Source organism: Osmerus eperlanus, chromosome 10 (assembly GCF_963692335.1).
Source record: "Osmerus eperlanus chromosome 10, fOsmEpe2.1, whole genome shotgun sequence".
Classification (NCBI taxonomy): Eukaryota; Metazoa; Chordata; class Actinopteri; order Osmeriformes; family Osmeridae; genus Osmerus; species Osmerus eperlanus.
In genome coordinates, this window is record NC_085027.1 from 11,024,786 (window position 1) to 11,050,071 (window position 25,286).

The following is a 25,286-nucleotide window of genomic DNA, read 5'->3' on the forward strand; positions in this document are numbered from 1 at the left end:
GTGCTTGTGTGTGTCGTGTCCTTCAGAGCTGTAAAACTAAGCCAAGATTCACAATCGTGAGAAAAGTCATAAGACCATTTCCTGTTTCCTAATAAGGAAATGATATCAAAGAACTAGCTCTGTATTTGTGTAAGATGATTGCATAGTTAAATATTTAAATATCAGTCAACTTCTAAAAAAGTCACAAAAAATAACTGAAACACTGTCTTGGCTAATATCTTGATAAAACCAAAGGATAAGGATTATTATCATCCAGTTTCTAAAATTCTACTCCTCAGCAAAGCAAAAACCTAACATCCTATTCCTAATCCGGAAGCTTTAATACTTTACGACTTTGCTTTGTGAGATAAGACTTCAGGAACTTTGCTCTCTAGACCGGTATACGGTTTGACCATGTAGGCTACTACTGATGGGTTTTCATAACCAGTGTACTGGACAAATACAGATAGACTATTAGATGTCCTAACTTATAGTATAACCTGTTGTGGACCCATGGTCTATGACAGTTATTATACATCAATAAGAGTATGCTGCTTCACATGATAATAATAATATTGTAAAAATCTTTTAGATGCTTTTATCCAAAATGACGTACAGTATGGGGGAGTTGAATCTGCGAGCAGTCAAAGGCCCTACTACTGAGCAATACCCATCGAATAAATACAACCTCACAGCTGGTTTATCAAGAATGTGTACATCATTCTCAGTTTTGAGAGGTTTTACCCAGAAGGTGCTCTCACATCCTGCATACTTTACCCAGAATCATGAGGCAGTAAAACCATTTGTTCAAGCCAAGACACACTCGGTGTCCACGTGTTGTTTAAGGCCAGGGGGAGCAGGGGATATCCTCTGACTGTGTGTCCTTTGAATGTCCCAGCCCTGACAAGAATGCACCGCTTTGCCAGGAAGATAAGGCAGCCTGTGCTGTACCTTGAAGAAAACTCGTCTTCTTCCTATTTAGAATAGTTGGCCTATGCAAATGCAGAATATTTCATGTATATTGTGTTGATTTAGAGTAAATATGCATCATACACACGTATCATCCTATGCATATTATTTACGTTGCATGTAAACAGGTATTCCTCAAATGCCGATCATATTTCCAGGAATTGTTGTGTTAGGGCCATATATAGGTTACTTGCCTTTAGGTACAACAGGCCACATTTTTTGAGCTGGTTGACGACAGAACAGTATGTCCCAGAGACAACTTTGCATTTCACACAAGGTTTACTGAGGGCACAGCTATCGCGCTCCGGAGCGCATCGGTATCCAATGGATAAGCAGCTGCAATGACGACACTCGTTTATGCATTTAGGAGACACGCCCCCAGCATGGAAACGGCTCTAGTCGGCACATCGTCCTGTCATTATGCAGGAGATTGAGCACCGGCAGTGATAAGAGTTCGTTAATTTTAAGTTTCTTAACATGTCATAACTGACTCGTTTTCATAATCTGAAAGTCAGACGCACATTTTACGCATTTACGCTTCGACTGTGATTTTTCAATTACCAGGATGACCATTTTATGGAGAAACCGGTAAATTATGGGAGTTTCCTATTGATAGACCGAGCTACCTCTAGCATCATATAAAAGTGTTGACGGAAATAATTTTGCCAAGTTGTTATTTTTGAATGTCACCAAGACAGATTGGTGACGGATATATGAAAGGATATGGATCATTTTGCAGCTGAGTGCCTTGTGTCAATGTCCAGTCGGGCTATCGTGCATCCTAAAGAAAACAGAGAGTCCAAAGCAGAACCTGCATGTTCTCAAAGGAATGTGGAAGAGAAGGACGCAATGATCAAAGACAATTCTTCTCTATTTGTGGTGGCTCGGATTCTAGCGGATTTTAACCAACAAACCCCTACCGACATCACCGAGCAGACTAAAATAACAGAGGAGTGCGCATCGCCAACAGCTTCGGAGGATGGAAGTACTGCCACACCTACCACGAACATCGACCCCGGCCGCACACAAAGAGGCAAACGTGTCAGAGGTCGAATCGAACCCGAATCTCCTCAGAAAAAGCATAAATGCCATTTTTCAGGTTGCGAAAAAGTTTATGGCAAATCGTCCCATCTCAAAGCGCATCTAAGGACGCACACAGGTCAGTTTAATAAAGAATTAAAAAAATACACCTTGCAGATTGATAAAGCTTTGGGAATTAGATTTCCAAAGTTAACTTTTAACGTTAATAGCCTACTATCCAATCACTAGCCCTGATCTGGCTGTCGGGCTTTGAGTGGTGAGAGTCAGTTTATGCCATCTGTGTGCAATGCATATTATGCAAATGTGGCACGTACAGCCACACAGTTATCTTTACGCAACTGCCTTCATATAGAAAAGGTTTTCTGTTAAAGAAAATTGCTTCCCAAACTCCTTTATTTGATTCCCAAAGCTCGTTTTTCAAGCCACATTGGAAAGCGACATGAAATAACTGTGTGGCTTGTCATTGCCTGGAAAAGAAGTTGGTCGTGCGTGGAGAAGTCCTCAATGTCTAGCATAGGTGATGTAACCAGTGGAACAGTGCGTTCAATATAATTAAATAAATCTACCAGTGTGAAACAATGTTCCCACATAGCCTAACAAGCCTAGAGCTTGAAATCTCCTAAAGGTTTTACACATCTAAATACAATGTATTGCTTTACCACATAGTTCCATAAGAAGCTATACATCCAATAGGAGAGGTTGTAGGGGGTTGGCAAGTTCTGCAGTTCCCTGTCTGACTCTAAGCTCTTTGTTGTGATGTACCACACCCCCGCCAGACAGCCTGCCAGCTGATCTGGCCAGCAACAGACTCAGCTAGCTGAGCTCAGAAACAGAGAGAGGGGAGAGAAGGAGGTTCTAAACGCATGAGTTAGGTTCCTTAAATTGGGAAGTTGCTTCTTTTTCATGAGCGTCTCCCCATAACATTCTTCTAAATACAACTATGTTCTTATATCTCTTATCAATATGAACAGAGAATTGTCACTTTGTTCTTGACCCCCTGACCCCTGACCTAATCTGGGAGCTTACAACACAATACTGACACCCCTTCTATGGAGCAATCCCATGATAGGAACATCTTGGGATTTTATTGGCTTTCTTCTCTATATAAAATGTGCTGGAATGCAGTACTGTAAACTTCTTGTTTCACAGCTGGAATAGTTTGAGCCTTTCATGTTCCAAGCCCATGTGACAAGTCTCCATAATTATTCAATATTTCATGATCAAAGACAGAAGAAGCAATTGCTTTGATGTAGCAAAGGTATTCTCAAAAGCTCATAGAAAATAATTTTTAAGCAAGATACTGCACATCTGAAGTTGTCAGGTAAATGCCCACTATAAGTTCTACCATAAAATCAGAGCAAAGGATTGAAGTGTGAAGAGTGATTAAACATAGGATACTAGTTGACAGAAATGTGTATTATTTCATTGAAAAAACTATTGTATAAATTGTAAAAATTGTACAGCGGTTTGAATGTAGCAAAGTTTATACCCCGCACAAGATTCTTAAGCAGACTTAAATTGAAACTACTATATCTGTGTGAACTCCAAGACCCAGTCCAGAGCTTCCTAATTTAGTGAGACCCTACCTCAAAATAAAAATATGCAGACACTTTGTCTATAGACTGGTCGGATCTCAACTTGTGGAGTAGGAATCTTTCGGTTGGTACACAGAATTCTGTGGCAATATTAATACTATCAAAATTGTATGGGGACTTCTACTTAGATTAACATGTTACCTTAACTGGGCCTGACCTGGTGCTTCCTTTACTCCATTTCCAGCACAGTGTTCTCCTGCCAAATGCTTAAGAGTGAGCGTGACAGGGTGTGTGCGTATATCCAGGGTGAAACCAGGATATGTTCATATGAGGTTAGCCGGTGTTATGCTATGTGTCTGTGACGGCACAGATGGTAAGCAGATCGTAGAGCAGAGTAGCGCCTGTGCAAGCTATTTCCTGCTGTTGTTTGAAAACTATGCCACTTGAATTACTTCTTTTTCAGTTAGACTTGTGTAAATACAGACGCTTTCAATATCATTTTGAGTTCTTTTACTGTGATTTGTTGTCATGACATTTGGTCAGTGCAGTCAATGCATTTGTCAATTGTTGTGACATTTGCTTCTCCCTGTTTTCTGTAAATTTGCCCACAGCTCACTTGAAACTTTGGAACACATCTCTGGTCTTGTACACAGAGAACCTTGTAACACATCTCTGGTCTTGTACACAGAGAACCTTGAAACACATCTCTTTTCTTGTACACAGAGAACCTTGAAACACATCTCTGGTCTTGTGCACAGAGAACCTTGAAACACATCTCTGGTCTTGTACACAGAGAACCTTGGAACACATCTCAGGTCTTGGACACAGAGAACATACAGCTGTTGAAATAAAGGCACTGAGCAAAAAAAGGTGCCACATGGAAGTGAAAGCAACAGTTTGCATTTGTCTATACCACTCCTTCTTCTCAGTCTCTCTCCATCTATTCTTTCTTTTCTTTGTCTCTTTCTCTCTCCCTCTTCCTCCTCCGGGCTCTTGACCGACTAGTGCTCCGCTCAGATAATATGTTTTCCGTCTCTCGTTGGGTAATCAGAGAATGTGGGTCATTTGAGTTCAGCTCAGGCTCAGCCAACTTGCTCTGTCCTGGAGTAGCTTTCTTTTGCACTCAGCAGTTTCCTCCCCAGTCTCTTCCAGTCAAGCAGAAAGAACAAGGAGTTCCCCACACTTAAGTCTAGGAACTTAAACATTTCTGAACTTAGTCAAAGAAGTCTGGCTTTTGTCAACGAATACCCTTTTTGCAATATTGTCATCTTTTGTATGAAAATCCTTATCATTGTGGGGTTTATTATTCCTCGTCATGGTGAATTGTTAATCCTGTAGACTGTTTGTTGATAATTGCCTGAAGATAATAATTGGTGTCTGAGTATGTTCAAGTGTGTCTGTAAGAGATCGTCAAAATAGCCTGAGGATATGCTGAGGATATCACTTAGGAATTAATGACAGCACCTCCCTTGCAGGATAAAAAAGAAATAACTCACATCTAGATACAGTAGATGGAAAAACTGGAACATACTGTTTCCCTTGAAAACTATTTTGAAAGTCATAATGGAGATTATCGCAAGCTTTGAAATTGCTCTTTGGAATCAACAGATGCCAAGAGCTCAAGGGGATATGAAAAAGAATAATTACCAAGTTTAGATTATTCACACATTTTATGATATTCTTACTCCAAATTCTTGACTGCATAAAACCTGTATGACACAATAGACCTATCTTGATCAATTAATCTTTGTTACAACTTGTTCAAAATTCCTTATGAGCATATAAACTACAATAAGTCACATTGACAAGTTCTCCTCCTTGTTGTACACACAGTTAACCATGTGAATGCAGATAATTCAAGCATTGCTGTTCTAAACATTGGGGTTTGTTAACTCGGGGTTACCTCAGATTGGGGTCTAAGGTTACCAGACAGCTTTGTCTGATCTTCCAATAGGGGAGAAGGCTTTTCCTCTGTAGCTGCAGTGTTATTTCTTTAAAAGACTGGGATGAAGGGAGCATAATTCAGCAGAAGGGTCTACTGTGAATGTAACCAGGAAGTCTCTGAAAATCGTGCTTGTCTGTTCAGTCTTGGATGTATGCCTGGCATGTCTCAAAGGGTAATGATGAGATGCATATCAAAATGAATGTTCTTTGGAATGAAGCGATGCCATAGAACCAATTCCCTTCCACTTGCTTGAGTTTAGTGTTTACTGCCATAATTGGTGTATACTTCTGTATTGGTGTAAACAACCATATTGGTGAGTACTGCCGTATTTTTAAATAGAGAGAAGCTTGAGACCTGACTGAACATAACGTACTGTAACATTTTTAGTAGATAAACTTAACTCAAAAAGCCATATTACTACATGTACTATTCATACACTACCGTAGTATTTTTTTTAACTTGAAACCAAACTGGAACCAATACATAAATCCACATAGACAAAAGCTGTGACAACATATTTCACAGTCTGTTTGCTTTTTTGTCTGGAGCTGAGGTCTTTGTCCTTGGCTTTTGTCATTGCATGATCACCCCTCTCACTCCCCATCCCTCCAAGACACAATTCACTGACCAACCTCTTTGGGAAGCCATGTGCCCCATGCATCTAAGCCCCAGGAGCTTTAATAAAGAGCCTTAGTGGTGGAAAAGTACCAGCCTCCATTTCCATTGAGGCTCACTAGGCACCATTTCCAACAATGTGGCAATATTCAGTCGAGTAGATATCTGCCAAACTCATATCTCCCTTCGCTAGGAATATTGTGTGGCACATATCTTCTCCCATCTGTCTCCCTCTATCTCAACGCTGAAATAGAGCAAGAGGGGTGTCTGATATCTGCCTATACTATCTTCAATGTCTACTTGACAAAAAAGACAGGGAAAAAAGTCCAAGGGTCAAGCAGAAGGTCAACCTGTCCAACCGTAACCACCTTTGTCAGAACGCGCACCCATTTTAAGGAAGTCCGCTCTGTCCTAGGAAACAGCCTGACATCTTTTCTGTCCCTGGTCCACATGACCAATATGGCCAGATTGGTACTCACTGTGACTTTTGGCTAAGGAAAGGCAGGCTAGGTAGGGGCTGACTACCTAGGCACTTTCCCAAGAAACACATCCAGAATGGACGCTTGAACTGGCCAACGACTGTGACTGAAATCTACAACCATAAATAACCATCTACCACTATGGGCCATAGACATTCCAGGCTTGTATTGAGTGTTTTATGAAAGAACCAAGTTTCTTCTTCCCTTGTCTCGATATGGCAGTCTCTCAGTGGAAGTATAACTGAGCAGTTGGCCATTCTGAGACTGTGCCATAGCAGCAGACAGTAGGGTGTTGGTTTCCATGAACAAGGAAGGAACAGGCAAGTGACCTTTGGTTTGAGATTATCTCTAAGCATCATAATAGGCCATAATGCAAGAATGTATAAAAGCTTACATACACATGCAGAATGTACTTCCACATAAACATGCACGCATGCACACACACACACAACTAAAGTATTGAAGTCATTACAATATGAATTCATTCAGTCCATACTCTGAATTGATGTAGGTTATTTGTTAAACTGCCTTTGCACTCTGTCAGAACAGAATAAACCATATTGAAGTCCACATCAGGAATGCTTTGATATGTCAGACCAAGCCTGATGCCTGGGGATTTCTTATATATTTTTGCTAATAAAATTAATGTAATGTATATTCTATATGTGATACAAGTTGAGTGAAACAGAGAGGTCTTTCTACCAGGATCATACTATTTACCTATGTGTAGTCAGTACGACACACACACACGCACACACCCTACCCCCCAGTAATGAATCAGACAGTCTGGGGTCCATGTCAATGTGGAAGAAAAGGAACATTCAGCAGATGGTGGGGTGGGCTACCTTTGTGGGAGGGGGCACTGTAGTTTCACATTCAGTGGTGCACCCGTTCCCCTCTGCCCTTCCCCTCATTGAAACTAACACCACTTTTCAGCAATTTCCACTTGAAGACTGTTGTGCCCCTGCCACCTATGGGACGGTTAGTTTTATTGTAACTAAAGCATTCAAGAAGCATCTTATAAGACTGGATTTTGTCATACAGTTAATTTGTTTACTTTAATTTGTTGTATAAAAGCATCTAGGTTTACACTAAATTACATGGGAATTATTAGTCAAAGGTAGAAGCACTAGAAAGTTGGACATTAATTAACTAGTTGAGTTGCTATTCCCACCTGTTAAGAGTCTTAGGCTGTTTTTAGCTCTAAAGTGTCCCTCCCCCTCACCCCCCCCCCCCCCCCCCCCCACCCCAGGCCAGAGCTGAAGGGTTAATCTCATTTGTGCCCAGACCGTTTCTGGTGTTCACATGGATTTTAGTGATCCTCAATGAAACAAGTGTGTGCGAAGGAGTCGTTAAGCGTGGACATCTGGATTTGTTTATGTTGCCATCTTGGTTATGTTGGTGCTTCTCATTTTCCCCTCTGATGTTATTGTCAGCTTTAACTAGCAATATGTGGCTCCATAGCTTGATGTATATTGTTCTGGCTGTGGCCTGGCTGCAGATATGGTAGATGTGTTGGTCTTGCTAGTTTGTTCTGCAAGCTAGTGCAAAGTTACCAGACACATTTTTGCTTTGGATAAGGAAATTATTTCAAATCAGAGAATCATAGCCATAGAACCATAATAGTAAGTTTTGCTGTTAAATATGTGAAATATGTGCTTTGAGAGTTTGAGGTTTTATCACATTTATTGATATTGCTATCAGAGAGGACAGCTGTCACTGAGCTTGCTTTTGTACATGCAGAGTGCCTTAACCTTTACTATAGATTAAAATCTCAGGTTCACTTTGACTGAGAGCATCTTCGGGGACGATGTGTACAGTATGACATTTGGATCCAGATGTTTTTCATGCATCTGTCACATCTGGTATTTTACAGTTGAAGTCATCATACCTCACAAGTCCTAACTGGTCAGATTTGGGTCTTGGGTGAGATACACAGTACATTCTGTTTCAGTTTTGAGAATTTGGTAAGTCTTCTCATTGAGTTTGTGACCACACACGCAACTCACAGTCGCACATATACAAACACCCCTCCATAATCACACCAGTCTGCTGCCACTGTGGGAAGCAAGAGGACACTGCACCGAGAGAGCGGTATGAGTCAATGACTCGCAGTAGTACTCTCAGTTCTCGATAACATCAGATAGTTTCAGGTTAAATTCCAGGAAACATGCCCCCCCCCAGCTTCAGCTTCATTTGCTATTAGCGTCATCAATTATAGCCTTTTCCCTTATTTTGTGATTTGACTTACGATCAAAAAGTCTGAAATGTAATCCTGATATTGTCTTTCTTTCTATTGTCTACTAGGATATTGTCTTGCAAATACATAAAATAGTGGGGCCCGCAATTGTCAAGCCTTTCTGAAGGTTGTTAAAGTTCAGTCTCCACACATACTTGACTGTGACAAAAGCCAATCTGTCTGCAGATGATGGGTTTGAACTTGGTGACCATTCTTCTTGGTTCAGTCATCTGTTGCTCTCAAGGCTGGGGCAGTCTCCTTTAGGCGTGGGACTGTTTCTGTGTCTTGGTTCACTTATGACCACCGATTGCATTTCAAAGTTCACAGCTGCAGCTCTAATGCCCAAATGCATAAACATGGTATTTTCTCATATTACTTTGTATAATTAATACTGTCACTGACCTTTTCTTTCTTTACAACTTTAAGCAACTGTAATGTAGTGTGCTTTTCTAAATTATTTAATTCATTTAAACTTGAAAACTGTACACAAATTCCTAGTAATTCTTCAAATTCATAAATAGACAAGGGCAGGAATCATCCTGATCATCAAGCTCAATCATGTGGTATTTAATTCAATATGGGTGACTTCAGAAATGGTGTGTGTGTTTGACCTTCAAATGAACTGAGAGTGTTCTGCGGTGCTCCTGTGACCAGTAACCATGAATGAGGACATTTACGCCAGTCAGCTACTTGTGACATAATGGACAGGGCTTGAAGGGAAATTCCTCTCTGTGGCTTTGGCCACATTGGAGGTCTAGACAGACAGATAGACACACAGACACACACATGCACAAACATCAAACATACACACACACACACTTATATAACAGCTTCACATTGAAAGTGGGTCAATGTGTTAATTCTTAGTCTGTCACATATAATGCTTCCCTAAATGTCAGGCCCTTTCTGAGAAAGATTTCTTGTGTTTGTGTGCATGCGTGTGTGGGTGTTTTTGATAGGATAGGGTACTACAACTTTTGAATGCATAACCTGATAAATGAGTTCCTTTTGGACAAAAGTCACAAGTACACAGAGACACACACATGCACACCAACTCACACATGCACACACACTCACAAATATGCACATTATGCACACACACATGCACACACACAGACACACACATATGCAGGGTCACACAAGGAGAGACTAGAGGTATTTATTTTCATTTTACAGGAATCAGTTGCACAGGAGTAGCATGCCTGATGCTCATTAGTGTGTTTGTTTTGGAACAATGACTCCACTTGACTGCAGCTTGCTTCATTGTTCCCTCAGAAGGACAAAGAGGGTTGTTTTCAAAGCTTCTCCAGAGTTCTGGTCATACTCTACCCATCACAAAAACAAAGCTGGTGTCATGTTACTGAACAGTCAGACAATCCTGAGCACTATGTACTTATATAAGGCCAACTTTGGCTCTGTAATTATAACAGGAAGGTATAAACAACAAAACTTGTTTGATTCAGGCATTTCCCCGTCGTTGGCTTTTATTGTCAGTTGTTGAGAGGGCAATTACTGTTGTGTTGTGGGGGAGTTGGAGCCAGCATGTTGCAGGAGCAGTGAGATGTTGTCCTTGCAGAAGTCTATTGCTGACATATGGTTGTAGCCTCTCTCTTATCTTCTTCAGATTCAGAAGGGGAGAGGCATTGAGAGTAGCAGGGGTTCGCTGTGTGTACGTGTCTGTCTCGTACCTGTCATTGGTCACCACACTCCTCACACCTAACTTTCAGAGGTTTGTCATATGATTTTGGTCCATGTGGCTACTGGACTAACAGTACAGGAGATATTCTCAACACCAGGCCCTTTGAGACAGAAGCATAACCCCAGATCTGAAAACTTCTAACCATTGTTGACTATTCAACATATTATGTGCAGACCTATGGCATGACATCCTCTGCATTATGCTCTCATGCTATGTTATGCCTAGATACTGCTGCACCATATGTACTGTTTTGTGTTGCTTTCAACTCTGTTTATGGTACATATTTCTAAATCTATTCGACAGTTGTCGATAAAGAAGCTCAGAAGGAGCTTATACCTAAGCCGCCTCCACCACATGCCATACATTTTTGCTCAGTTTTACAGAGTATTAATTCACTCGATACCATGAGGTGTTGCGATACCCGAAGACTGATATCTTCTCAGTCAGCGTCGCCATGCCACTCCCAGATCCAATCACCTCTGATAGCCTGTTAAATATTGTAGCACTTGGATCTGTTACCCAGCGACGTGGATTAGCTTGAAGGTCTGTGGTTTTGACTCACCGGTACTTTGAGCCTTTTGTGTGGGTTGCGTGAGTCAGAATCATACAGGACATCCACCAGTCTAGTGATTGACTTCTCAAATGAACTTTATGGATTAAAGAAGGAGTGTTAACTTGGCAGTTATAGTGACGCTGATGTAATAGTACCAGCTTTTAGTTTTGTTAGGATCTATGTATATGCGTGTGTGTGTTCTATTGAGATGTATTAGCGCAGGGAGGCTGGAAGTCTTGAAGGAAGTGAGAAGCCAAGGGAGTCTCGGTTTGCTTTGCATTCTACTGACTTGATCTCTGTAACCTAGTGACGAGGGCTAGTCTTACGGTAGTGATCAGGTAGGCTCTGTGTGTGTGTGTGTGTGTGTCTGTGTGTGTGGACAGGCTGCATATCATGTGTTTCACTCTTGGCTTCTGGGACCGCACGTTTACTGGTAGGAAGCACTAGAATGGAGATCTTTGTTCCTGCTTGTTTTTCCACCACTCTAAGGACAATATGTCTACAGCAATGTTTTCTTTTTGATATTGAATGCCTATTTCACCCGATAAGGAGGTTATTTGCTCTGTGCAAGTGCAGTGGAAAAGTGCTGGTTCTTTGTTGTCTGCCATCTGGTTCTCAGTGGTCATGTGTTGAAATCTAGGTTTCTTGCAAATGGTGTCGGAAAGGAGAGAGCTACCTTACACTCCAAGGCTGTCGTGTGCTGGAATGAGAACTAGGATTGCTATTTCAAGATCTTTATCTATTGCATATAAGGATAAGGCCACCATTCAAATTATATATAAGAAATCCTAGTGAAACCCTGGAGTTCCTTTTTGTGCTGTTGTTCACCCAACCCTGTTTAGCTCAGCAGACAAAATGATCATATGTTGGTTTTGGTGAAATGGTTTGCATTTTAGTTATGAATAAATACATTTAGGTCTGCATTAAAGTCTTGCATGTCGAAAAAGGCTTCACAAATGATTCTTAGAAACAGAACATTCCATTTTTATTTGAAGACAGATGCACATGGTATCTCATGGGGCTAAAATAGACTGTTGACCTAGAGCAGGCCTCAACGTTCCCACCAGAACAGAACATACAGGAATTGCAGATGTTTTGGATATGTTTACAGTGTGTCCATGTTTTCCTTGAACAAACCTGTGAAGTAGATTTACATCTGCTGACACTATCAGGGGTCAGGTGCGGTGCAAAGGTCACCTAAGGGTTATCTCTCATCAGAGGGACTCAAAGAGGACCAACAAACAATGAGAGGCTACAGTTTTGTTTTCACTTGTGTGTTAGGTCTGGAGCTTGCAAGTGTTTTGTCTAGCCTATTTGCTTATTCCGTTTCAGATTATATTGTGATGGGATTTGGAGATAAAGCATGATGAGTAGAATCGCTTATCTCGTGTTTGTTTTTCAGGAGAACGTCCATTCCCTTGCACCTGGCCTGACTGCAACAAGAAGTTTGCCCGCTCAGATGAGCTGGCGCGCCACTACCGCACCCACACGGGGGAGAAGAAGTTTGGGTGCCCGTTGTGTGACAAGCGTTTCATGAGGAGTGACCATCTTATGAAGCATGCACGCCGCCACTCCGACTTCCAGCCTGGCATGTTGAAGAGGCCCTACGGCGGAGCGGTCAACAGTAACCGACCCGGCTCCCTCAGCGACTACAGCCGCTCAGACGCGTCCAGCCCCACCCTCAGTCCCGCCAACTCGCCTTAAAGCCCTGCAGCACTTACAGTCTCTGCCCTGCCACCTCCACATTCAGACACACTCATAAGACACACCCCAGTCTCATCGACTCTTTCAACCATAACGGTGGACAGTTCAATGGATTCTGTCCAGCGACTTTGGTACCCCCCCCCCCTCCCCACCACCTCACCCTTGATCGTCTACTTTAATGCTGTGGAAACTTTGATTGGGGACAGGGCCACACCCGCCAGGCTCCCTCAGTTTGGTCCTTTAATTGGAGCTATTCTAACAGGGTGAAATTCCAATTACACTTGTACTACACAGTTGCATATGAACTTACTTTGCCAATCCTACGCTTGCTGTACTGTGTCGTACGTACCTGCTTATTGTAGTGCAATTTCTTTAAGAAACTCAACAAAGACATACATGCCTTCTTCATGGCTATATCTCCATTTACAAACGTGTACTATCTATATTATTTCTATTGTAAGCCTCTGGCAAATGTTGAACCATTTGCAATCAGTTTAATAAGATAAATTGGTCAATAGAGAACAAATTTTATAGGACAATTATGTCATCTTATGTTAGTGTGCAACCTTCATTTAAAAGCAGATCACATTTACACCTCAGGATTAAGAAAATTATTTGTATCCACTTAACTTGACTGCACAATACAGACATCACTTTACAGGCATTTCAACGTGTGTTGAAATTCTGCCCTGCTCAGGGAAGGCCTAGGTTGCTTGAAAGAATGAATACAATGTTGACATATACACACACACACACAAACACACACACAAACACAAACACACAGTGCACAGCATCAATCAAGGAAAGTATGTGAGAAAGAAACGCCGTAACTTGAACATCTACTGGACTGACTTTCAGACTGGACATTAAGCACCCTCACTTTCATGGCTAATCTCTATACTTCTATATTCGACCATCGTTTCAGAGGGTAGTCTCACCTGTCTTTTTTAAAGACTAAAGTGTAGGAACAGCATTACACTTTTTTGGTGACACCCCCTCAGAAAGGTTGCTTCAAAGATACTGAGAACATAGTCACTAAAAACTGAATTGACCTGGAAGAGAACCTTCCCTCATCCTGGAAAAAGCCTGCACATTACTTAATGAGGCTACAATAAGAATATTTAAGAAGATGACTAAAGCAATATCACTCAACCTGACAGCATTTGTTTGATCAGAGTGGCCTGTCAACTACAGTACATTACCGAGAATCATCACCGGGTTTGTTCCGGTACTTGTGGAGGTTGGACTCACACACACCAAGCCTTGGTGTCTTATCAGAGGGTTTTGGCGTTGAAACGGCATCCATCCCCATTGATGGGACAATGTATGGAAGGAAAAGACGAATTAAAGTAGTCATGAAGAGACTTTCAGTTTGTTCATGTCAAGTTAAGTCCAGTGCCTGTATCTATTGCAGGTGGACTTAGGGCTTGATACAGCGGAATGAGGGGACCATGAGGTACAATAAAAGACATACAATAAAAGCCTAGCTTTATCAGCTGGAGGGAACACCCAGTGAGATCATAGCGAGTTAGAACCTCACCCTTCAACCCTCTGAACACATCATGAAAAACTTGACAAAGCCCAAAGAAGAGTGCAGCCATAGATGGATAAAAAAAGTAGCATTTAGGAGTATAGGCAAGAGACTGTGTTTGATTTTCACACTGAGCTTTATGCACTGTTCATATACACTTACAATGGAAAATGTACTCTCAGAGGGAACGTCAACTAAAACGTGAGAGGAGTCAAGTCTCCTTTACAGATAAGCATAATGTTAAACATTGTTAAATCATGCATGGAGACTATTTTCCTTGCAGATGTGACCATGGTGTCTTCTCATGTGTACTGTACAATCCAGCCTTTACCACTGCCTCTGATTAAGAATGATGGGACACACCCAGAGCTCTCCTTATAGATCCAGTAGTCCCTTAGTTTTCTGTATGTTTATTTCCTTAAGATGGACATTACAATTGCTTAACAGCTTTATCATCATAGGGAACAGGCTATAAAGCCTCATAAAGACATTTGCTATATAACATTCTCCCTCAAAATCAAATCTTTTTTCTGAAGTTAGATGCAAGAGTCCCCTTTGTACTTCTTTGGAAGTATGAAAACAAAATACTTTATTGGCACAGGCCCTTCTCAAGACCCAATGAAACCTTCAGGAAAAGTAATCTAGGAAATATAAGACCTAGCTAGCTTTCAACACAGCAATGCTTATGTCAATCAGTACAATGTATCAAAGATCTTCAGCAAATTTGATGGCTGTGCTTTTGGAATCAGGTCTGAAATAGTCAAAGGACCTCAGACCTCTCCCTCCTGAGGAAATCTGCTTGAGGTTCTCAATGGGATAAGCCATGGACTTGGCTGTGCTGTTCATGTGCTTCAGAGTTGGCTTTCAACAGAGTCGAATTGCACGCTGATTGGTGCACACACACAGACACACACGCACACACACGCAGACACACATGCACACAAACACACACACAGACACACATGCACACCCACGCACACACACGGGGGGGAGAGGATTTGTCCAGCTGGAGAGGACTAGGAATGTTTCTGTGGGGAAGGAAGCAGGTGTCAGCCTGTGAATGGCCAGCGTTGTCCCCTTGCTTCTCCCCAAGGCCCCATTTTCCCAGTCACCTAAAAAGAGCCATCATCAGCGTTTTCCCTCCCTCTTCCATAAAGACAACACCCCTTATGAAAACACACTGCATCACTACTGCAGCATTCCCAGTCATAAAATCACAGTAGACTTACTCTTAGATAACCCTCACACTGTTTTCTAAGGTTTCAGTTTGATGTCTGACTCATGGGATTCCACAGTGACTGGAGAGTGCAAATAGGAGGGAAGAAAGAGACAGCCCTGCTCTCGACCCTTTAAGAGCTCATTGTAAAAGTCATTAAAAACAGACAACGAGCGTTTCAAACTTGCGTGGAGCTGTACAATCCCTCAATGACATATCCCTCCGCCTATTGACTCCTTTCGATACAGGAGAAGTTTTGTATAAATTCCATCAGTGATGTGTTTTTTGTGATAGTATCTCAACATGACAATAATAGTTGCATGAGAGACCAAGGGTGACAACATTTTGTATTTTGTCACCTGCTTGGCATCCAAGAGACCCCTACCGCAGGGTGTGACTGGTCCCCTACCGCAGGGTGTGACTGGTGTTAAGCTGTTCATTCAGGATGTTTCATACACCTTTTTTCCATGACAGATAAAAAAACTAAAAGGGTTCGTCCATTCAGTCTGGTGTTCATCTTTATCCATATTCAAACAAAGTGGTGTTCCAGTCCAAATATGATGTCAGTAAGTGTGGATTTATATTAATGTACTGTCATTTAAAGGATTGTTGAAGCATTTTCAAAGTTTTAGGGCCTGGATAAAATAACTTTATTACGAGGAGTGAAGGTGGGAGTACTGAGTCAGTCAAGTGCATCAATCAACAGTTTCAAAGATGGCCACCTTTTTAACTGGAACCTCAGTATGGTTGTTGAGAAATTATTTAGTAAGATATGCTGTGTGATTTGAGAACTGTTCTTTTTTTTATTGATGACGACCAGACATTTGTATGGTATGGTCACTTTCTTTTCCTCACTTTCTGTCATTATTAGTATTTCTATCATTGTAACTTGATTTGTGTTGTTTTGTACGTTTTCTTATCACCCGAGTGTCCATATCATGTTTTTATTTGGGGATATTATTTAATGTTTCTCATGCAAATTATGCAAAGCGTTATAAACATACTGTATACTGTATTACATCTGCACAAAGATAAACTGGTGACACAGCAGGGAAGTATTCAAAATGTATTCAAAGGAAACACGTTTAGTGTATATCGTAATTGTGATCTCTTCTTAACATGCTTACGACATTTTCCTTAACATAATTTGTTACTCCATTATCGAAATTGACATAGGTTTCTCTATTTGCTTTTTACAATGTTTTTGGTGTAATGATGTCATTATGCATGACTTGGTTGTGGAAGTAAATGGTTATGTTTTACTGAAATTTAAATATAGTGTGCCAAAGGCAAAAATGATTCCACAAACAGAGATATTTACATCCAGTTGTCCATTATTATAGTATGACATGAATGACATTTAAAAATATGTTTTTGTAAATAAACATGTCATGTCACAAACATTGTGACAACTGAACACAAGAGCAGAAACTCAAATGTCCATTGATCTTGTTTGAATTTGATTACTTTAATTTGCTTTATATCTGACTGAAAAGGGATAGTTGCTTGTACTGTCTCATTTCTGAATTTTCTTTCCAGCTTCTCTCGATTTTTGTGACACAGCACAAGAGCCGTCAGTTGTAGAAAAATGGTGGTTAAATGTTTGTATACTCTTTGCGTCAAACCAACGTATCTGTCCCTCTTTTTATGTCATGTATTTATTTTTGAATGTGTATTATATATATTTTTGACTGTGATTCATTTACTTTTTTCTTTACAAGTCATAGATGTATTATAAACTTTTTCTTAGTTGGCTTTTTTATTTATGTATTGTAGCATTATTGAATAGTCATTGTACTTTAGCAGCGTAGAAAACAAAACGCTAAGAATGAAATGCTAGGAGGTGAATTCTATTAAACATTGCATTAAGCTCCCAGTGACAAGTTGAGTGTATGTATATGTACATACGTGTACCCAATGTTAACAGATTTGACAGCAACATTTGTAGTGTCTGTAATGTCTACGGGAAAATGTGTTATGATGAAATGATCAGAAAAGTGGCCTACTTTTCATCCAGTAATAGTTACCAAAGTATTCAGCTACAGATGATAGTTCATATCAGATATTCCTTTGACCACTCCCTCCCACTGAACCAAGCTAGTACATTGATTATTCTGCTTTTCAAAAAATGTACTACAAATAAAAGGAACTTGATATGCTGTTCTAGCCTCCAAAAGTATTTATTGTGGGTGGGGTCAAAACATCGCAATTTAGTTACTTTTTTAGTTAATCTTTCTTGTCTGCATCACTATTACAGTAGAGTACACTGCTCAAAGTGTACACATTAGCCCTATGCAAGTATAGCCCTGGGAATCTGTAGTGTCATTAATCTCTAAGTAAAGCACAATGTGCAGTTAGAACTGCAAGCTGAGAATTATATTCAACCTTTCTTGGTATATTTTGCCCTGAGGATCAACTCCAGTGAGACTAGTTGGATAACTGTCTGTCAGTTCAGAAACATTATGTACAGTGGACTAAGTTCTTATCCATCAATGAGGGCCCCTGTAGTCCACATGGTAAGTCACATGATTACTTAAGCCCCCTCAAAGGAAAATATGTTGGAATGTATGGTCCTCTACCTTGTTGGTTTGGTTGTCTTGAACCCAGTCTGACCACATAGATGTACAAACACTAGTTGGTGCCAGCAGAAATATGTGACTTCTAGTTTGATTCAGCAGAAATGGATTATGTCTTGCAACCTCTGTAGAATCACAATGTTATTAGTGTTTGAGAGGGTCACATTTGTAATATTTCACACTCCTTTAGGTTTTTTCATTAGTGGGGTGCCCCTCATCACCTTTCTAACTTGGTTTATCTGTGCGACTAGTTGCCTGTAGTGCAGTAAGGATGTTATGGCGTGTCCCTCTTGTCAATACATTAAAAAGATTTAAAGGTCATCAAAGCTGCCATTTACCAAACGTCTTTTGAAAATCCCAACTGCATTTGTTGTTGAAGTGTTGGAAATGTACAAGCCCATAAATTATATACCAACAAGCTAGCCTACAAATAATAATGTGTTACTCTTTTGTTGCTCTGCTGCATCTTTTTACATAAAAAAAAGTTTTTTGCAGGATCTCTTTTACGAATCCCCAATAATGTTGGATTGTTTATTGTCCGTTTATTATAACAATGTTCCTCTTTAATGCATGCATTAAGTTTGGTAATAAATTCATACATCAACATTTATTTGAAGTAAATTTTTTGGGTTAATATTGCTAGGGTGCTGTTACCACGAGTTACCACTCGTGACACATTGGAACATTCAAATTTAGGGTATGGCACACTGGCACATGGATGTCAGTCTTAGGTACTAGTGCAGAGAAGGAACATACTGAGGCATGGCAACCTGCCAGTGTCACTGAAAGAACTCTCTGTGCTTGTGAAACTGCCATTTTTCTGCTGTCATTGCAGTTGGCCATACTGCATTTTACAGAGAATTATATTTAAAAATAATGGAGGAGCTGAAGAGAATGCAAATGATATAAGCTGCAGCAATATATTACATATTATAGTTATTCAAAGTTCTATCTTTGTTCTTAAAACCTAACTGTGTGTGTGTGTGTGTGTGTGTGTGGGGGGGGGGGGGGGGGAGGGTAAAGTTTAAATGCAAAATGGGGTATTGGAAAGTTGATGTGAGTTTTCATATAAGTTGTTGTGACTGTTGTTTTAGCCCATATGGACTGAAGCAGCATTCACACCATCGCCCACTCATCGTCCGTCAGGCTCACACTTCCACTGCCACAGAATGTACCAGAGAACTGAGTGCTGGGAACCAAAAGGCTGGCACTTAGGACACAACATCTCAAACTTGTACCAATAAAGTGTCTACAAATCAAGGAAAGCTATTTAAAAGCATGTATCAACATGGTGAAGACCATTGATCTGTATATATTATTGAAAGAATTCCAGCTTGAAATACATGGAGTTTTGACTGTTACTGTAACCATTGCATTGTCTTTTTAAATCTTATACTGTGAACTAAGGAATGTTCATATGTAAGGGTGATGTGTACTCACTGTGGGCACACAGTGACAGCACACCCACATGAGGACAGAGAAGCATGAGGAACTGACACCATTTTCTCACGGCAGCGTTCACATGAGGACAAATGAGTCAACAACTTCAGTATTCTACAAATCTCTCATGTCATTTTTCCACATTTCGAAACATTGTTTGGTGGTTTCACTTCAGTGTATCAAGCTCCATTCTCCCTACTCTGTTCTGTGTGACTTTGATTCCAGTCTATATGCTAATATATAGAACAGTGTGTACTGTAGGAGTGACAGTGTAGCATAGAAAACGGAGGGGTTTCATTAGAAAATGTCTGGCTGCTGTCTTGATGGTTGTGTTTGTGTGCACCACAGAATGAAATCCATTGTGTGGGGTTCCTGTTACAATTCTGTATTATTCTACTGCATTGAGGTCAGGAATGAGGGGTCACATAAGTCAATAGGACGCCAGTCAGGTCAGAGAGCGGCTCAGTGGGCTCAATAGTATTTGTTCTTTGTATTCAATTCATTATGCAAAAGAAATTGCATACCAGGAATAAAGAGCTATAGTGACTGAACTTCCTGTCCATGTGACCTTTTGGAGGAACTGGACTATGCAACCAATCCGGCCAGAGTTAAACAAGATGTTGGGAAACATCCGTCACAACACATTGTTATGCAACAAGCAAGGTCATTTGAGCTCATGGAGGAAACATTAAATTAAGTAGTTTGAACATTTAAAAGTAAGAGCAAAAAAGGTTTTCACAGAACAGGTCGGAGCAAAACTTAGGCTCGGACAACAAAGTTGAGGCATCATTGTGTGTCACTGGCTCTCGTCAGCTGTTGCTCCATGAACCTTAATCTCATGGCTTCAACATAAGTTGCTGCCTCACATGGAGGCTACAGTATTTAAATAATCGGCATAGAACATTGTATATACTTGTTGCTACTGTATGATGTTGCTGCTACTGCTGTTTTCTTGCTTGATTGCCATCTTCCCAACCTTTACCAATTCTGTTTTGTACTGTTGTGCTTTGCATGTTGGTCAGGGAGATTGCTGTTTATTCCTTTTTTTTGTCAATGTAGCGCTGTTGCGGGGCTTGGGTCTACCCTCTTAAGCAGAGCCACCAACAACACAACCTAATTTCTTTGTTACGAGAGTTACTTTGGTTCTTAAGTTAGAACTACAATATACTTATTGATGTACGGTATACATATACAACTTCTGTGTGTACAGTGTGTGGGAGAGTTAGATTTATTATATTTTGTTTTCCTTCCTGTAGTCAATCAGGTTCACATTGCAGTATTTCTTTTTGAGTATCAACTTTATAGTTCCCATTTGCATGAGAAGCCGTGAAATCCCTGCTTAGTGCGGTTTGTTTGGCTGCCTGGGGGCCAATCCCTGGATGAAGCTTCCGCTACTTTGAAAGAAAGGAACAGAACTCCTGAAATTGATATCCGCACAGTGGGAAAATAGAGTCAGCAAAGCCTGAAGTGGTAGAGTTACTGGGTTGATATCGAACATACTGGGACCACCACACACAACCACCACCATAGCTACTCAACATCTGGAAAACAGTGATACATAAATAAAGAGACAGGTATGAATTATTATTTTTATTGTATTTTTTTGTTGTTGATATGAACACATACAATCCCATTGCTCATGGGCTATATGAACCACACATTATCTCTCACAAGGTAAGACAAACACTCAGCAATTCACCTCACACACTCACTGATATTGGCGCTAAAGCTTTTTTTAAATATCATAACAGTTCTTTAAATAAAGGGTTGAATTGTCCAATAATTTTGAAATGTCTCTATCGTTATTGCAATGTTGGGCAAACTAGGACAGTTATAACTATAATTTGGCTTCTTTGACATGTAACCTATATAAACATTGTACTGTAACACAGTTCATTGGAAACCATGTGTGGTCGTCTACCAACAACATAATACAAGGACAATTATTGCAAATGAAAGACCTTAAGATCAATACCAAACCATTAGGCAGCCCCTCAACTGTTTTACGGTCGACATACAGTATGTATAGGTTCAAGCACCGGCACTGCGTATGCATATAATTTCACCATAGGTTGAGCTGAAGATATTATACCAGTTATGTGAGTTAGTCACACAAACAACTGCAGGGTTACTGTACACAGCATTCCAAAGGACTATCCATGGATTCAATCTGGAGACAATTGATCTAATACTCCCTACTATTATGTTTTCACTAAATAAGAAAGGACATCATAACGCTATGTTAGAAATCATTAGCTAACCACTGAAAGTACAACATAGTACAAAGATATGTTGTGCTTAGAGATGAAGACAATTTAATACACCCTTATGTAAATCTCCTAATACACGATGCAACAGCAGCATGATTTTCCATTAACGTTTTAATGTTTATTCAAACTTGATACAGTTACAGATCTGTGGAGCTTCCATGAGGGGTGATTATGCCTCTAGTCCTTCAAAATGCTAAGATATTTCGAAACCCGTTTAAACCCAATTTTTTTTATTACAAGATTAATCGAAACTAAAAACAACAATATAGGTGTAGTTCCTTGATCTGACATCTGATCAATTATTCAACTGCTCATCAGCTCATCTTCCTACAGAGTCATGTTTTTTTCAAATGGCCGTGCACTTAAAGTAAGTTACCAAAGTGAAAACTGTGTCCATAAGAAAAAGCGCAAAATATTGCTTCATGGCATTTTGTGAAAATCATATAAAAATATTTTTAATATTTTACACTTTAGCCTTGGCTTGTAAATTCCCAATATTCTCACATTCTGTAGTCCATAGACAAAAACACACAAACTCTTTTAACAATATACTAATCACTTTTTTCAGGTCATTTTTGCTATGTACATTGTTATCTAATGTGCAAATAAAAAATGTAATCGTGTAAATCTCCCCAAATGAATACAAAATCATATCTTACATTTAAATGGTGAGAGTCCATGAACCAGTCACATAAAAGGGTTACAAATTGCGGCACAGTATGTTCAGTTGAATGTTGAGCGTTAGAGGTTAACAACTTTGACCAGGAGAGATCCATTAAACTGTGAAAATTTAACTTTTTAATGTGAAATAGTGCCTGTAAAAATATCAGTAACTTAATCCCTTGATTAAAGATATTCAGAAGATAGAAAAAAAATATATATATTCAAAAAAAGCAAAGCGTAGGCTATGTTTGAATTAAATCATTTCATGTTTTATTTCATTTAACCCTGTAGTAATTAAAATCTACCATTGAAAAAGTGCATTACCAAGATGATTGAATTTTGCCGCTGGCATTCATATTCAGCTGTATTACAAGCTGTGCAACTGTTCTACTTGAGCAAATTAGTGCATAGACAACTGAATGTGGTCATGTTAATTTGACAACAGGCTACTTATTGCTCCAAAAAGTGCTTTGTCCCATTTAGTACTTCGACACGCAAATATGAGAGATTATTTGAAGATTTTTAGTTGGAAAATGATTATGTATCACTGTCATCTTCAAAATTCACAAGAATGGCTTCTGACAAAAAAAACACAGACTTGTACCACACATTGAAGATTTTAAACAGATATAATGTCTTGGCCAAAGTTGTTAACTCTTCCAAAACACTGCTTCTCATCAAGTAATTGTGTCATTGTACAGTAACCGACACTGAGACAGAAGTGACAGGTATCAAGACCCTTTTCTAAATAGAGGCCAGTTCTACTCTTTTTCATTACCCTATGTTAACTGTCTGGTACCTTTCAATTATGGCCATTGCTCTTGCTCTAAGACCAGCACAGGTTATACCAACTCTGGCTGACAGGTGGGCATGGGCTATCCAGGTCTGTGCGACTTGCCTTCCCTCTCTCTACGTTTCAGCTCCTCTTTGAAGCAATAGGAGCAGTAGTTCTCTGTCTCAGGCCTGCCGTAGAATGAACAGTTCTCCCTCCTGCACCTCCTCTGCTGGCTGCAGTACATGGTGCCACTCCGGCCTTTGGGCTTGTCCGTGCTCCCCCAGGTCTGTGGCGAGTCTGCGTCGGCAAACTCTAAGCAGTCTCGGATATCATTGGCATTGAAGCCGTTTGTGTATGTGTGGGACTTGTGCTCCCCTGGCATGTTGTAGGGCTCGGCGGAGGTGGGGTTGTTGTTGTTGTTGACGACAGTGCGGACGCCAGACAGGCGTGCCGGGGAGTAGCTTTGCGAGGACAGAGAACGGTTCTGCTGGGGATAGGTGGCACAGGTTTTCAGGGTGCCCACCATTGGCCGGTATGGTTCTTCCTGGAAGCTATGCGGGGCTGCATTGCCTTCACGTAGGTGGATGATGCTGGAGCGCTGGATGGGCGGGGTGTGGCTATAGTGTGCCGACACCGGGACGGGGGGCGTCACGCACGCTGCCCCGCTCCTCCTACTGCTGGGGGAACTGTGAGGCGAGGGGCTGTGGCGGCCATGCATCCTGAGGGCGATTTGTGGGGGGATGTGGGAGGTGTGGCTTTGGTGATGGTGCCTGGCCGGGGAGCAGCCGTCCTGGGGGGTGGGGGCTGGTGGCGGCGGGATGGGCGGAGGGGTCAGAGTGGAGTTCCTCTCTGTCCTGTCGACTCTGTCCGTCACCCTCTCCCTGTTGGGGGCGCTCTCCTGCTCCGGCTTCCTCAGAGAAGCCGCTGAGGAGAAGCTGGGCCCGTTGGTGGTGGTCGCCGCCGGTTTCTTCTCCATCTCCTTCCTCTTGGTCTCCTGCTCCTGGCTGAAGCGCTCCTGTGCGCTGCTCAGGTAGAAGCTGATCATCTCCTCATGGAACTGGTGCCGGTGGCTGGTCAGCAGCAGGCCCGCGAAGATGAACTTGCGCTCCCCTTGCATGGCTGCCCGTAAGATGTTCAAGCTCAGTTTCACATCGGTGCTGTACTTCCAGTGTTCTGTCAGAGCCTTGTCCCCCACCAGCCTGGCCAGGAGGCTCCCCCGGTCTCTCTCCACCAGGGGAGACGGCATCCCAGGGAGCCTCTCCGTGGGCGAGGGACTCGTGGTCTTCTCTGAGGAGGATGATGTGCTGGCCGACGGCCCCGACTCCTCCTTCCCTACGCCTCCGTCCTTCCTAGCCTTCCCCTCTTTCTTACTCTTGCTCTTCTCCCCGTTCTCCACCCCGTTGCTGCTCACGTTCCTCCCAGTGCCTGTGGAGTTGGACCGGTTGATTTTGCCATGCACCAGCCCCCCCAAACCCCCCATATTCTTCTTCAGCTTGATGCCCAGGGTCTTACTGAAGCTGCCCAGTTTGTTCGCCACAGAGTCCGTTCTGGTTTTGTCTTTATCCTTCCTCTGCTGCCCTGGCTGCTGCCTCTCGGTCTTCTCCTTTTGCTCCCCTCCTCGCTCCTTGTCCTTACTGGAGGAGATTGCCTTACCATTGTTGATATTGGAGTTGCTGCATACAGACTCGCGGTCAGAGTCCATGGAATCGGCCAGGGACTGTACGTCCTCGCCCGCAGACGCCGTTGGAGACTCCGGCATGGCCAGGGGAGCCTAACGGGAAAAGGAGAGAAGGGGGAGAGTGGATATGGCAGAGAACGTAAAGACCTTAGCAACAGCTCATGAAAGTGTAAGAGGCTCCTCAAGGCTGACTCAGCTGTGTAAGAATAGCCGGCTAATAACTAGTGATGTTCTCTTTTCCTGTCAATTTACATTAGCCTCACAGCTGGTTCTCATAGGCTAGAGAAACAAGAGGATGCTACATAAGAGTATATTGCTACATCTTTCAACATAATTTGAATTCATGCTTATATTGCTTTGTACAAACAAACCACATAAT

The 25,286-nt window shown here is 41.4% G+C and overlaps 2 protein-coding genes across 3 annotated transcripts in view; one reads left to right on the forward strand and one right to left on the reverse strand.

The window, feature by feature from the left end:
• Positions 1 to 1,354: 1,354 nt before the first annotated feature.
• LOC134027729 (Krueppel-like factor 13) lies at positions 1,355 to 17,202 on the forward strand. Its single transcript, XM_062470769.1, has 2 exons — positions 1,355 to 2,107; positions 12,457 to 17,202. The coding sequence occupies exons 1-2, from the start codon at positions 1,672 to 1,674 to the stop codon at positions 12,756 to 12,758; spliced, it is 738 nt and encodes a 245-aa protein (XP_062326753.1). The 5' UTR covers positions 1,355 to 1,671; the 3' UTR covers positions 12,759 to 17,202.
• Positions 17,203 to 21,102: 3,900 nt separating this feature from the next.
• Positions 21,103 to 25,286, reverse strand: part of LOC134028147 (OTU domain-containing protein 7A-like) — a 39,398-nt gene continuing 35,214 nt past the window's right edge. For both annotated transcript variants that reach the window (XM_062471530.1, XM_062471531.1), the window contains exon 13: positions 21,103 to 25,000. In XM_062471530.1, coding sequence (XP_062327514.1) covers positions 23,330 to 25,000 — 1,671 coding nt within the window. In that variant the 3' untranslated portion in view covers positions 21,103 to 23,329. The remainder of the gene's footprint in view (positions 25,001 to 25,286) is intronic.

Coding starts and splice junctions, on each gene's coding strand:
- LOC134027729 (XM_062470769.1), top strand. CDS start 1,672: ATGGATCATTTTGCAGCTGAGTGCCTTGTGTCAATGTCCAGTCGGGCT. Junction 2,108..12,456: donor GCATCTAAGGACGCACACAG/GTCAGTTTAATA, acceptor TTTGTTTTTCAG/GAGAACGTCCATTCCCTTGC.